Here is a 14,927-nt window from a genome sequence, read left to right on the forward strand (position 1 = left end):
TGCAGAAAGAAAAAGGGAGATCCAACTCAGTATTAGCAAGGTGGCCCTAACCTATTGCCAGAGACTCAAACACACACAAGAAGTCACTTTGCAGTTTATTAAGATAAATAATAATAATTTTTTGTACACCCATACAGATATCACAACATAACATTGGTTTGTGTAAACAACTCTGGCCTGAAGTCTCAGCCAGAAACTAAAACATAAAGGAAACAGCATGGACTACACTAAAGAATGGCTAAATTACAGGGTGCATGTAAAGCGTTTTTCCAAACATTGTTGTTTTCCTGTCACTGTGCTGGCAGAGCAGTGGGGGCGGGCAGCTCCAAGCTGGAGGGTAGGGACTCTGCATAAGAACTTCATAGCTATTTATGTCATAAACACTTACACTAGCATCTCTAAACCAACCTACATCACATAGAGATGAGTATGCACATGTGTTACAGCATATTTTAAGGCGTTCAACATGAATGTGCTTAAGAGTTGTACTGCAGAGCCCCTACTCTACACAGCTTTTGGTCAGTCAATAGATTGATTAAAATCAAACAACACCAGAGAAGTGGTTTATTTGCAAATAATAATGCAAAAAAAAAAAAAAAAAAAATTGTGTCCAGGATTCACAGAACTGTTTATAGATGGCATATTACAAATTCTGATTAAAGAGCTTTTTGCACAGGAGCTTCTTTGTAAGAGCAGGATTTTTGGCAGTGCTCATTTGCAGTGATTATAACTACACTGACTTTACTGAACTGTGTCACGAGAAAATAAATAGTTTGAGACTCTATATATTGTTTCATAACCTATAAGGTATCCATAGAAAAATATTTAATTTAATGCAGCATTATACTCATACAAAATTAAACAAATTGCACAAGAAGATTAATCTGTAATTCGCTCCAACTGAAAAGATTTCCAGTGCTCTTTCAGTCATTTGTTGCTATCATAATCTTTTCTAGTTTTAATGTTTCGTCTGTATTATCGTGTCATCTGTATCATTTTACACTAAATAATCTGTCACACTAAATATATTTCTCTAAATACTTTGAAAAGTCCTCTGTTGAGGTTCGCTGACACCCTGAGAATAAATCTTTAGTCAACACTTTTAAACCTTTTCAAATGACTAATCGAATTCAAATTTAATTTCACTCTTAAATTCATGTTGATTTGAATTAGGATCAATTTGTCCCCTACAGCAAATAAATTTGTAGTGAGAAACATATTGACATAAACTTTGGACAATGCCAAAAAAAGTCTGTAGAAATGGGATTTTTGAATCAGAATGTCAAGAGTTTTGATGTAATTACAAATCCATATTACAATCCATGTCTCTGAATAATATATAGATAATATATAGCTACTATTACAAAACTTAGATTCTAAAGGTGGCATGCTTCAGCAGGCAGTAAAGAGATGAGAGAAAAGGCCACCGTCAACCCCATCACCACCACCAACTCCACTTTTCGTCTGGTGTAAATGATTTTTTTTACTTTCACTACATGGAGATAAAGCAGATGCTTTGAATCACATTTGGACATTATGCACTGAATGAAGGAATTTAAATATCTGTTTACAAAAGGTGATTGGCAAGTGAAGGTTAATAGGTCAGATATGCAGCATTTTGGGGGGAACAACAGAACAGGAAGAGTTCTCTCTTTTTCTGTATCTTTTTTCCTCCTCCTCTCCCAGTGCCTGGTCTCAGCCTTCTTCGTTTCACCTTGTTCCACAGCTCCCAAACCAACAGTCTCTTCCACTTAGATCTCCTCACTGCTCTGTTAGACTTTCACTTGCGGGCATCGTCGAGCATCTCAAACAGGGCCTGGAGCAGACGGTCATCTCTGTGCCTGTACGGCTTGGTGCTGTAGAAGCCGTCACTGTAGTCACTGTAGACACTGTCCTCAGGGCTCCGGTACTTGTTGATCATGTCCAGAGCCTGGTACAGCTTCTGAGGCGGGAGTCTCGTAGCAGGGGGAGAGAAGCTCTGGCCCAGCTGCTGCTGCTTCCTCCAGGCCTTGGCAATGGGCTCAGACTGCTGCAGCGCTGGGGTCTGCCGGTTGAAGGCCGTCTGCAGGAGACGCAGCAGAGCAAGGGAGGGGGAGAAGGGTGAATTTGAGGGTTTTTTGATCTCCTTCTCTGAGTTATTAGGAGAGGCTTGGGCATTCTCAGTCTTCTGAGGTTGGGCCTGTGTTGGTTCCTGTAACAGCAGACACAAAGAGAGAAAGGAGGCTAGCCATTAGTTTGGCACACTCACAGTGATACCAGAATAATCCAATGAGGAGGTCTAAAGTTTGGTTTTGATTCTTGTGGGTCGTAAAATATGTTTAAAAATCGTTTCTATGGACAAGATCCCTGTATCACTGCTTTGCAGATGTAGACAGGCTAGCTGAAATAAAACAACATCTGTTATCAGATCTAAACAAGGTTCCTGTCATCTCCTTATCGTTTAACCCTCTGAGGTCTAAGTTATCAAATGTGCTAACCCTAATCTAATGCTGCCCCACGCTGCTGGGAGAGCAGCACCAACAATTGCTCTCAAACTTAGTCTAATGCTCAATTCCCACACATCTTTTGAGATTATCTGAAATGTAACACTGACTGGGATTCAGAACATTTCTTGTTTTTGCATGGATTCTTTTACATAGTTAACAGGATCATTACTACATCATCAAACATCTGAAAAGCTTCTGTGTTTGTTACACTAAGATTTGTCGACCAAATAGACAACATAAGCACGGTTATCGTGTTGGCTTTGAACCGATTCTGTGGTGTAGGATTTATATGCATCAAGCTGCCAATCACTATTAGAATTAAAAACTGGTACATAGTTTAAACTTCGCGCTTTCGACTCAAGTTGATCTTAAATGGATGCTTTGATCTGTTCCTTTGTGCACTTATTACTGTCTGTCAATCGTCTAGCATCCAAACCTTCGTAGGGATTCACCTGCAGTTTTAATTTATGTTGGACTTGCACTCACCTCCATCATGTCATCCATATGTTCTACACCACGGCGGTCGTTCTGCACGGCATTGTAAGGAATGTACACTCGAGGTTTCTTCATGTGCTCCGGTTTTTCTGATGTTCCATGAAGGATCAGCTTCCAGTTCAAAATCCGACCCTTGTTCTCCATGCGGCCGGACTGGGTAAGGTTTGAAAAATATATATAATATATAAAAAAGACTTAATTTTACTTATAGTAGAGAGTGGAATTTGTATTGGGAATACATGTAGAAAGAAGATTTTCATCACAACATATATAAGTATATATATATATATATACATTCTTAACTCACAGTATCTGTGATTTTTAGGGTCCATGTACCAGCAGGGTCCTCCCCCCATGTGTGGACGGACATGAAGTCCCAGTTTCTGAAGCCGTTAGAGGATGTGTCCCTCTCTCTCTCTGCCAGCAGCACTGTACTGGTCCCTGAGGGAAAAGCCAAAAGGGATTATTTGAGAGCTGTGTCATTTCGCTCGCGTGTGTTATTCGTGTTTGTGTGCGTGTCTCTAACCAGCTGGAGAGGTGAGTGTGATGTGTAGGTCCCCCCTCCTGGTATATTCAATGCTCGCCTCCACCTGCACATGCTCCAGTGAGCGGACCGCGTTCTCTTGGCCTGCACAGGCTTTAGTTGGAATCTCTATAGTGATCTCCCCCGTTGCTTTTAGCTCCCTGCAGGATGCATTAAAATAGCAGTGAAACAGCAGGCAGCAAACAGCTCCTCATGACGACAAAAATTGATCATACGTGACATTTTCTCATTTTTGCAGGTAACTCAGCTAAAACAAGCAAAACGACAACAACAACAACAACAACAACAAAATCCTGCACTACTTTAGTTGCACAGCTTGCATATCAGTTTATAGTTAGTTCAGACACATATATATATGCACATATAAAATGCATATGAGGCATTTGAAACCTCTGCTCGTTTATTTGCATAAAAAAAATAAAAAATCTAATCCCCATCTCTCCCAGACATGAATGAAAGGATTTCCGTGTTCAAGCTGGCATAAAGCTGGAGGGGGGGTTGTAGCCCACTAAGCATTGACGGAAATGTAAAGCCAAATCCCCGGGATTAAACATGGATGTTGGGCGGTAATGGGGAAACTGGGTGCTATTGAGTCCTATAATCCAAAGCAAATTGCAGAACAGACACTTTCAGGAAGACACAGCTCAGCTGACCTCGGCTGCCTGTCAGTCTTTCCAATATGCTCTTAAAAGTTTCAATGACGGATCAATTTTCTTCGATTTCTTGTTAATATAAAGATGACATCTAGTGAGATAGAGGGAAAGGAAGGTGGTTTTTTTTTTTTACTTTCTCCATGGCTGGTAGCTTATGTATTTGAATACTTAATGCCAATGCTCAACAAACAGGTAAACGTAAAGGTAAAGGCTGGCATAAAATTTAAATGACTGTGGCTTTCGTGCGTTTTCATTGCAAAGAAATCTCCTGCGCTCAGGCTTAAGACTTAATATTCTCATGACTCGAATCAACAAGTAACAGATGTGTCTTTAATAACACAGATGGGTTTGTCTGTTTGCTCTGCTGGAATCAACATGTCAGGACAAAAGGGAACAAGCTTTCTCTCTGTATATCTAAAATTAGATACTGAAAATGATTGTTGGATTGTGTGGTGGACTTAATCACGATCATGTCCGGGATATATTAGTTACAATGTGCACGTGTCATACAGCTAGTATCATCATGCATCATTTGATCAAAAAATCTTGTCCTTTTGTTGCCATTAATAATTAAAAAAAATAAATTACAACATGAAATAAAACTAACACCATGCAGACAAATGGAGCAGCAGCTGTAAAATTTTACACACCTTGGCTGAAAAGAATCATCTCTGACTATACATTGCTTCTTCTCTGGCACATGCTTCCAAGTGGCCGGGTCAGCTAGGTCCACCAAGGCTTTGGCGTTGAGAAGGCCAAACCCAAAGCGGCTGTTGACCATCAGCCCTGCTCCGTTCCTCTTCCAGCCGGGGTTATTGGCCAAAGGATCAAACTCTGATGTCCAGACCACGATGTGCTGCAGGTCTCTCCAGGTAAGGTCAGGACTGAGTAGTGAGATCAGTCAGCATTTAATAATACTTAAACTGTCAATGGCATGAATATATTTTAAATGAGTTCAAATTTTAGATCATACTTTTGTTCCAGTGCCAGGGCAAATATTCCAGCAGCCAGCGGGGCAGAAGCTGAAGTTCCAGTGTGAGTCTGAGTGCACTCATTATGGAGATCGGCACTGGTCTGAAAACCAAGCAGGCAACAAATGACGTTAAAACGAAAATCATGCCACAATCTAACCTTACATGTGACACAAACAGACATGGTTACATACGATCCTCTGGTCAGTGTAGTCTCCACTGCTGTACGCCGTAGCCAGAGTGGAGGAGCACTTCTCAGCGTACCACGGGGACAGGCCCTGCTGGGAGGCACTGCTGATTGAGATAGTGTAGATGCTGTCTGTGTAGCCGTCACAGTCACAGTTATCACCCTGGCGGCCGCCGTTCCCCGATGCCCAAACAAAGATAGAGCCTTTTCCACCACGGCCCTACAGAAGGCATGAAAGACAAAAGCAAGCACAGCTTGGGTTTGTGCTATCAGATATTGCCCTGTAGCTTATACTCCTAATAAGACACTGTACAAACACTGTAATGCTGTCATATAGGATTACACACTAATATATAAATGTTTGCATTTAATGAATTATTTAGAGGTGTAGGGTGTAATAAATTTCATGTGAAAAGTTTTTGTCTTATTTTGACAAAAGCAGTCTGAGAGTAAATCAGTGCTGTCCGCTGCCAATCTTTGCTAATAAACTGGAAGTCATGGCACTTTGTCATTAGCAGTTTTATTCTCAGGAACGAATTATGTTGTCCATATTGATTTTTTCCAATCACACTTCCTTTCTGCTGCACATAGCAGCTCCTATTAGGAATGCCAAATGTGTTTCAAAGCTCCCAGTTGGATCATATACCTTCTGAATGCCATATTCAAAAGCTTTCTGCGCCAGACGACCAGGGCCCTCCACTGTCTTGCCGTCATCATTTGGTCCCCAGCTGGCACTGTAAATGTCCACGTGTTCCGGATTGAACCCAATAGAGCTCGCCTCGATGGCATCGGTCACAATCCCGTCCAGCATACGAATCCCTGAGCAGAGTGAGACGGGAAGGTCAGAGCGGTGTCCAGACTCTTGGGCTTACTGTCAGTTACTGACTATTCATTATGGTTTAATTAAAACAAAGAAAGAAAAGTCAAAGACTTTAATTAATTTGCTATGAATAAAACTCTTCTCTTTAGATTTTAAAGATGATGTTGCTGCTGCCCATTCATATTTTTTGAGCCATAATATGCAGATCATTGTTTCAGTGGATTGGAGCTGAGTAATTTTGTAGATTGACATTATGTAACCATCTGGTATCAAAATCAGGCCTCCATCAGGAAGTCTTTCCTCCACACATGCTTAAAATAAAACCAAAACAACAAAAATCCCAGGATAGCAGCCAGAGTACTGAAAAAAACCCCGGCCATTTCTGCTCTTTTGCATCCTGACTAAGAACATTAAGAAGAACATTAAAAGAGGACGGGATTGCTTCACAGTGGTACATGTGTTCCAACTTTGTTGAGATTCTTAACGTGGTATATTTTTAACATTTGGGTTAATATCTGTTTTACACACAAAGACAAAGATGCTGTAAGAGGTGGCTTATAATAAATATATGAATAATTAAACTTGGGTCAAAATGTTTTTGTCATTGGACAAAAATCCTCAATCATCTCTCAGCAGAGTGTCAACATCAGGAAATCTAAAGAAAAAAAAAGCCCAAATGGGATTTTAAAAGGGAAGAGTGATGTTTTAATCCTGAATAGAGAACAAATATCATCATTTACTCTTGGCACTCATGAGCCTTGTCCCCTCTCTTAGAGGAGAGATCTACAACAGTCTAGCTATAAATCTATAAATCTATAAATTTCCCCTCCCTCCTTCCCCTAAATATCTGTCTACTGTGGATCTAAAAAAAAGGGAAACTAAACCTCTTACCTCCAACTTTAGAGTTGTAGGCCACTCCAACCCCACATTTATTGTTGTCTGCCCGCATTGCAATCTCCCCAGCACACCTAGTGCCATGCCTGAGAAGAAAAACACAATTAATTAACAACACTCATTACCCACTACCTTGTTTAGTTACATAACTTATCTCATTGAATTTCATATTTAGAGCAGAGGCTAAAACAGAGGTGTTTTTGTTTGACTGGCTCCAATTCATCCAGGAGGCTTTGAACTGGAGTGGAGTATTCTGATAACAAAGGAGCTCGGGGTTGCTGGCAGAGGATAAAGTGTGTGGATGTGCATGCGTGTGCGGCAGCTGGCAGAGGGAGGATTGTTAACCTAAACAGGAGTAAAGTGAGTCCAACGTGAGCGCTGTTTTTCAATTTTCTTGCCGTTATCTGAAGCTACTGCAGAAACACTCTGTTTATGGAAAGGATTTACACTGCTAAACTACGTATGACGACCCCTGCCCCTTGTTTTCAGTCTTTTCTCATGTGTTTCAAGTCTTTGCTACACCTGGACCTTGTGTTTCCAGACTATAAATCTGGCACTCTCTCAACTCCCGCTTGTGCGCTGCACTTGTTTTTCTTTCATTTTTGGTTATTTACTAAATTTACAACACTTGCAATATCTTTTCATACATGCACACCCTACCCCACTGATCCTGTTGATTTACACACCTCATTAGCTTGTATTTCAGTTGTTGTAACTGATAATGTTTAAATTGGCAAACGGTGTGTCCATCTTTTTGTCCCGGCTCTACAAGCCAGGTTGTGACAGGAGGAAGAGTTAGTCCTATTTTGTTAAAAAAACAAAGGAAAGACAGATGAAGCAGTGAGAATACCAGTGCCATTAACTTACTTGTTTTCATTAGTGGAGTCATATCTGGGGAAAGGGTCGGGATCATTGTCATTGAAATCATAGCTGGCTGCTGGATCCTGGAAAAAGTGACAAGGGAACACAACAGTCAGGGGGCGTTTCTGAAAAGATGGGATGAGGTCGGTTCACGCCAGTGACGACACACGCTTCAAACACAGATTCGCCATGGCCTACCTCCTGTCATGGTAACACATATGATTGCGTTCAGAGAAAAGAGGTGTTGTGGTCAAACAGTGAAACCACACATACTGAATTATTGCTCTTGGCAGGAGGTTGCGGCATGAATTTACAAACTGCCCTTTTTATTTATAGCAAGATATATCTGCTCTCCATTTTTCTCATTCCTGTCATTCTCCTGCATTACAAGCGCAGTCAATCATAGAAATGATCCTCTAGCTGAAAGGGAAGTCAAACAGAGCTGTTTTAGCTTCTTTTCAGTTTCTGGTTCTCAGCAGCAGCTTTAACATCAACTTAATGGCCGTGACTGTCATCTTTAAATGGACTGCCATTAAGTAAATGAAAATGCATGCCACTCATATGCCCTGATCGCTGAGGATGAGTGTCTCACTTGATTGGCCCTAGTTGATTAACCAGTGTTAACTTGATTACAGTGGGAGTCTTTTCCATCAGGCCTGTGGATGACCCCTGTCACACATCATTTCTCTTCTTCTCTTGCTCAATCCCTGTCTCTTCCGCCTTCATTCTCTTGCTTTCTGCTCGCTTCTGACAGCAACGGCACTGTTTGAAACCAAACCACAGATGGAGCCTTTAGAGTTTTTCTCAACAAGAGAAACTATGCCAAACTGAAACGTCTCTTTGAGCTTCTTTTCAGTCGCCCTCAGTCTCATCGGCTCATAATTACGAGACAGTCAAAACATTCACGGAGGAACAACAAATGTTTTCAAATTTTGCATCCTTGTTCGCTAGGAGTGCAGTCATTCGCAGTGAAATCATCATTACAGTTAAACGCCCATTTCGGGTCTAGAAATGAAAGCTCATAAAGCTCCTCTGAGGTAGGCATTATCATATAGATGATTTAATACTGCCTTTATGAGTCGTCTTGCAAGGTGTCACCAGCAGCATTGCTATGGAAACGACAGACCCAGACTACGGAGGCTGTCTCCATGGAAACGGTGTCTTACGTAGTTGGAGTAGATGTCTGTGTGGTTCCACTCCAGCCCGTCATCGAGAACGGTGATGACCACTCCTTTCCCCGTGATGCCTTTCTGCCACACGGGGATCACGTGCAGGTCGAGTTTCGGCAGCGAGGAGGACGTCCGCGTGTCTTGCTGGAAGAGAGGCACGACATCACAAAATGACACACGAGTAATTTCAAGTTAGATTACGTGGGAAATATCTACGACCACTTCATTTAGTCAGGCTGTTAAAGCATTATCATGCAACGGTCAGTCAAAGTTCTCCAGTCTCCTGGTTCTTCCACTGACCTTTACCGAAATTCATTACCGAATTGGAGGCATTTCCTTTGTCACTTCACTTTCACTGCTGGGCCACTTGAAAACAGATTGCTATGGGAAGGTCATATAATTCAGGCTTTTGTGTTTTCAAAAACATCAAATCGGCTGATTAGCCTAACCCTCAAAGTGCCTAACAATATCTGGAGATGAAGTGTGTGTCAGCCCACAGTTTTTCTGGTTTTCCTGCCTCGACACACATTCAATCCCCCTGTCGGCATATTTAGAAATCCATCTCTGCGGCTGTATAACATTACACAGTGTGGAGTGCATCAAGCCTGTTTTAAATGGAAAATCAGCAGGGGGTGGATGGAGAGGGAGCAGGGCTGAAGCCTGTTTGCTTTGGGAAGAGCATGATTCAGAGCTGGAGACAGTTAAACCTAAAAAAAGAACTCTGCTCTTTTGCTCTTTGTGCATTATGCACAGACACTGCAGAACGCTTCCCCAAGATGTGACTCATCCCTGTGATATATTCCCTTTTCCCCCCCTCCCTCCCCGACTTCCACCTCAGTTCCCTGTTTTCACCCCATCCTCTCAGTTGCAGCTGACAATGAATAGAACTCAAATCTCAGAGAAAATACACAACAACTGTCACACTTTTACATAACATTTGTTCACCAGCAGTTTGTCAGAACGGCTTGTACGCCCAAGACAGCACATAGTTACACATCGCCTGTCTCAGTGTGACCAAATGACTCACTTGTTGATGCTGACAGCAGCTGAGGGGGTCTTTCAGTAACCTGCAATGCATTGATTTTAATGGTAAACACAGCAGCAGCTTTCTCAAGTCTCTCCACGCTCACTGCACATATAACAAATGAGTGGCGACTTAAAACCACAGAACAAAGATCCCTCGATGCACAATTAAAGTGGACTGACACATGTACAGCCATGGATACACACTCACACACACACACACACCCGCGCAAACAGGGGGGATTTCAGGCTACAAGTATGAGTCACTCTCTGATTAAATTCAGGCAGTCACCCACTCACGATAGATAACGACACTCATCCCAGCTCTCCTCCCCTGCCATTATGCTGGCCTCTGCCCCCGTCACACAGCTCCACCTCAAATCCAGCATCAGTGATCATCGAGTCTTGTAACCTGTCGCACCTCTTTGCTTTACTCACACACTGCAACCTTCTATTACCATTCAGCACTCTTTTTTTCTTTGCTTATTATCTACTTATTATGTGTGTGTGTGTGTGTGTGTCTGTGTGTGCATACACTAGAGCTAAAAAAACCCAAACATATTATACTATAGTGGCTGAGACCATCGCTTTGTCTACCTCTGCTTTTGTCCGTGCTGAGTGGAGGAAGTGAATAAATCATGATGCTTGAGGAGGAATATCTTGTGGGCCGTGCAGCAGCACAGACACAGGCTGATGTGGAAATACACTAAGCGGCACTTTAAGGCCAATTCCATTAGTGTCATCATCCCTCATCGGCAAAAATGATTCATCTCAATTTGTTTTCTTATTCTGCACAAGCGTGTGACTCATGTTCAGTTAGTGCAGGTGCAAAAAAGTCGGGGCTAAGCGTAATGCACATCCCTTGCTCTCTATTTCTTTCACCTTAAACTCACACACCAGCACATATGCCGCACACAGTTATGTAGCCATTTTGACGTAGGTAAGGCAGGTGTTGCAGATCGCTTTAAAGAAGCGTTAGGGTCAGTTAATTATTATGATCAGCGACATTTGTGTTCACCTACTTTGCTGATAAAAGGACCGCTCTGAAAAAAAAAAGGGTTATTATTTTTCCTTTTGGGTAAGAGAAAAAGCAGTGACTCAATTGATCAGCTAAAATTAATTCAATTAATCAGAATTTGAATGATTTTTGTAAAAAAAAGCCAGACATCTCTTTTTAAAAAAGAGGCAAGAAAAAAGCTGTGTTTTGCCCTGAAAAGCTTACAAAAACCCAAGCAGCTGCAATAGTAGGCACTTTGCATTCAACCATGCTAAAAGTCCTGAACTTATGGATCAAACTCTATGAAGATGTTGGGGTCAGTTTGTGCTCAGGGTTTAAATGAATATGGTAGTAATGGATCTGGAAAGGGATATGATGCTGTGACATGCTACTGTTGTATGCTACTACTTGGCCTCACAGGGCTAAAACATCCAATTGAGGGTAAATTGAGACCTAATGTTCTACTCTACACCATCCCGCTGGATTATAGTCTCTCCATCCCTCTCATCTCCATGAGGGACTGGATAACCAATTAAGCAAATGGCTCTTTTGGCAAGAACTGCTTGATACCATGCTATTGTTTCACTGTTGTCATGTTTTTCCTCTACTCTTTGGGCAGAGGTTATGGGAACAAATGGAAGCGTTTGCTGTTCATTTTGTAGACCGGAAAGTGCAAATTTTGCATATATATTTATGCATTAATCCCCCTCTCGAAGCACAAGGGCTCTGTGGGGACAGAGCAGAAACTGTAGGGAGCTGTCCAGCACTCACAGGGCTTTGGGATATATGTCTCATGGGTAGACAGACTGGGTGCATGCAAACAGAAGGCCAAACCAAGCCCAAAGTACACAACACAATGTGAGTTGAAGTGTGGTTGCCGACTTAGATCTGGCGTTTAAAGAGTTCTAGTGAGTACAAAATGTTTTAATGTTTTATACTTTGAGACTTAATTCAGTGTAACTCACCAGGTACCACTGCTGGTTCCACATGGGATCATCAAAAAGCTTGTCCACCGGGCAGTCCCTGCACTCCCTGAGGGATGCTCGTTTGCTGCGCCGTTTCTCATACTGCTGTTCAGCCCACAACACCTACACATACACAGATAGATGAAGGCATTGGATTTTGTTTTTTTCAGTCTTTAAAGGTTAGACTAGGAGAGAGACAATCCACTCACCCTATCATCCTCGGACAGCTGCCTGGTGATGTGGCTGGCGCTGCGTTTCATTCTGCGAGGATGGCTGCGGTGCTTGAACAAAAAATGGTCTTCCAGGGCCCCGATCTGCCGAGGAGAAGACAAGATGTGCGATAGGAGTGATATTTTATTCATTTATTTCATTTTACAGCATGTGACCAACTGCATCATTAGAAATCAGCCTATTTACACTTTTTGTTTCTAATATTTACAGCTGGAAGCAAATAAAATGCAGTGCCTACAGAAAAGGGGCCTACAGCTATGAAAGCTCACATTTGGATACATTACATTGATCTTTAAGGTTGTTAAAGCTTTTATTGATTACTGTTCGTAGTCTGTTCCACAGCTGAACCAATCACATGTCATTTCCAATGAGGATGAATGCAATTATTTCAAACTTCTTTGGAAACGTGTAGACTAACATACTGAATTCACGTAGGAGAAACTGCACAAATGAACACTGCTTATAACATTTACACACGGAAGATCAGTTAATCATTGACCGCTGCTTTTCAAAGTCAGGGGATCACTAAGAATTAATGAATTGAGTTTCTAATTGAGACTCAGTGTAATATGTTTGCATAGGTCTGCATTAGTCAGTCTCCAGTAACAGGAAAAGCAGTGATGCACACAGCAGGGATATTAAAACCCTGACTCCCAGGTATGGGTTACCAGAAGGATGTAAACAGTGAGTCATAGCTTGATTAAATAATTTTCCTCTAATGAAAAATGCAGTGTGTGCTTTAGGGCTATCGTTAAACCAATAAGCTTCAACTTTAATGGCTTTACCAAGAAAAACCAGAGTAACTGGCAGAGCTATATCCTGCTGGTCTGTTGTTTGAGCACAGCCCACAGCCTGTACTGTCGGCACCACGTTTAATTACCTTTTCACTCACTGCTTTCAGATTTCTAACTGTTAAATGAGCTGTTTGTTACATGAAAACGAGCCTGCAACAATTCTGTACTGGTTCCAGTTTGCCTTCATTTCTTGCCAAATACGGAAACTGCCAATACACAGTTAATTTTAGACTCGTTCACGCATATTGCCGCTGGGCGTTGGTGCCTACCTGTCGGACCAGTTCGTAGTCCAGCTCTCTGGCGATCGCCTCCGCAGCGGACAGCCCGCCCGGGATCTCCACTGCCCACTCGTTCAGGTACTGTCTGTCCCCGTAAGAAGACTGTCGGGGAAGCGCGGAGCAGAGAACGGCAAAAACACAGCACATCACCACCGGACGACATCTCACTTCCATGTCAGAGGTAATTCAACCAGAGAGGAAAAATATTTACAAAGATGCTTTGATTCCCTCCAAGACAGGATAAGCAGCCAGAATTCTCAGATATGAACGCCGTGCAGTGATAATAAATAAATCTTCTTCTTCTTTTTTAGTTTATTCTTGAAGAAACCGCTGGCTGAGATGGAGGGAGAGTGAAACTGCGCGTTATTGGTCCGCCAAGGAGAGGAAATACTGGTGATGGGGAGGGATGGCTTGTGCGCTGCATGGGTGTGCGTGTGGTCGGGATGGGGAGGGGGAGGAGGGAGGTGATCACACGTCAAATTACTGGTGCTCTGACGTCAATTTGGCGTCTACCTTTGGTGGGATGTGAGCGCAAGTCTCCGAGGATGTAACTCAAACTGTGGTGGGGGTGGGGGGCTCGGACTAAAAATATCTCTCAGTGCCCCCCCACCCCAACCAGAGGAAGAGAAGGAGGAGGAGAAAGAGGAGACACCGGGAAGAAAACAACAATAACAGAAGTCTTATGTGATCCCCTTTAAGGTGGCTTATCCTTATGAGCCAAATGTCCTCGCAGTCTCTCGTACACGCATTTGTTTGTGCCATTATTCGTGTGCTTTTGGATGCACCTCGTAGCGTGGATGAGGGAAATCTGTCCCAGTTCACGAAACATCCCACTCTGCCAACACACACATACACGCAAGCGGTTTCAGCACCGCGGACAGCTCCTCGTCCACACCACTGATTCACGTCAGAGAACGAGGAGATAAAACTAAAGCAAACACGGAGCTGCCCGTAAGGGGGAAATGGTTCTTCCACTAACTGAGGACAAAATCCCAACATTATATTTATGGAACCAGACAATTTATTATTTATTAGCTCAGCATTATGTTATTTCAGCTTACACGATAAGAGCGTAATGACTGATACAGCTTTAGTGCAGCAGGTGGAGGTGGACATGGCTGTCAAACAACAGTAATAATGTTTCATATTTCGTAAGTCCATTGACAGCAGAGTGAAATCATAATCTAAAAGGAAGCTATACTTTAAATATAAGAGACTGCTCTCACAATAGTACAATATTCTGATTTAAAGCTGCTGAGACAATAACGTGGTTTAATTCTTTCTTCTTGTATATAATTATAATTATTTTTACATAAATATTATATAAAACTGCTTCTAAGGAAATCTGATAGTTACTGAAGATCTGAGAGTCACAGAAACAGCAGTGCTGCTCAGAGACAGGTGACATTAGTAGCATCTTTCTGGTATAAGCACACACAGGATGTAAATGTTTATTATTCTCATATTTGTGTTTTTTTCACCCTGTATCTAAACCAGATGATACAAAGGTTTTGACAGTGCTGCCATTAAGTGAGAATATTTAAAGGTTATTGTGCGTT

The 14,927-nt window shown here is 42.1% G+C and overlaps 1 protein-coding gene across 1 annotated transcript; it reads right to left on the bottom strand.

Annotated features, from left to right (window-relative positions):
• Nucleotides 1–83: 83 nt before the first annotated feature.
• pcsk1 (proprotein convertase subtilisin/kexin type 1) lies at nt 84–14,254 on the bottom strand. Its single transcript, XM_082534622.1, has 14 exons — nt 13,360–14,254; nt 12,275–12,379; nt 12,066–12,188; nt 9,078–9,224; nt 7,918–7,994; nt 7,048–7,136; nt 5,983–6,155; nt 5,344–5,556; nt 5,152–5,252; nt 4,829–5,062; nt 3,508–3,665; nt 3,289–3,422; nt 2,973–3,134; nt 84–2,191 (listed from the first exon to the last, which is right to left on the bottom strand). The coding sequence occupies exons 1-14, from the start codon at nt 13,540–13,542 to the stop codon at nt 1,781–1,783; spliced, it is 2,310 nt and encodes a 769-aa protein (XP_082390748.1). The 5' UTR covers nt 13,543–14,254; the 3' UTR covers nt 84–1,780.
• Between the last annotated feature and the right edge of the window lie 673 nt (nt 14,255–14,927).

This window comes from Aulonocara stuartgranti (assembly GCF_965226115.1).
Source record: "Aulonocara stuartgranti genome assembly, chromosome: 5".
In the NCBI taxonomy this organism is placed as follows: Eukaryota; Metazoa; Chordata; class Actinopteri; order Cichliformes; family Cichlidae; genus Aulonocara; species Aulonocara stuartgranti.

Bases quoted from the DNA above. Each gene is read 5' to 3' on its own strand.
- pcsk1 (XM_082534622.1), bottom strand. From the start codon at position 13,542: ATGGAAGTGAGATGTCGTCCGGTGGTGATGTGCTGTGTTTTTGCCGTT. The intron at 9,225-12,065 runs GTGAGTTACACT...CCTCTCTTCCAG, and splicing joins GGAACCAGCAGTGGTACCTG to CAAGACACGCGGACGTCCTC. The intron at 7,137-7,917 runs GTAAGTTAATGG...TTTTCTTCTCAG, and splicing joins GACTCCACTAATGAAAACAA to GCATGGCACTAGGTGTGCTG.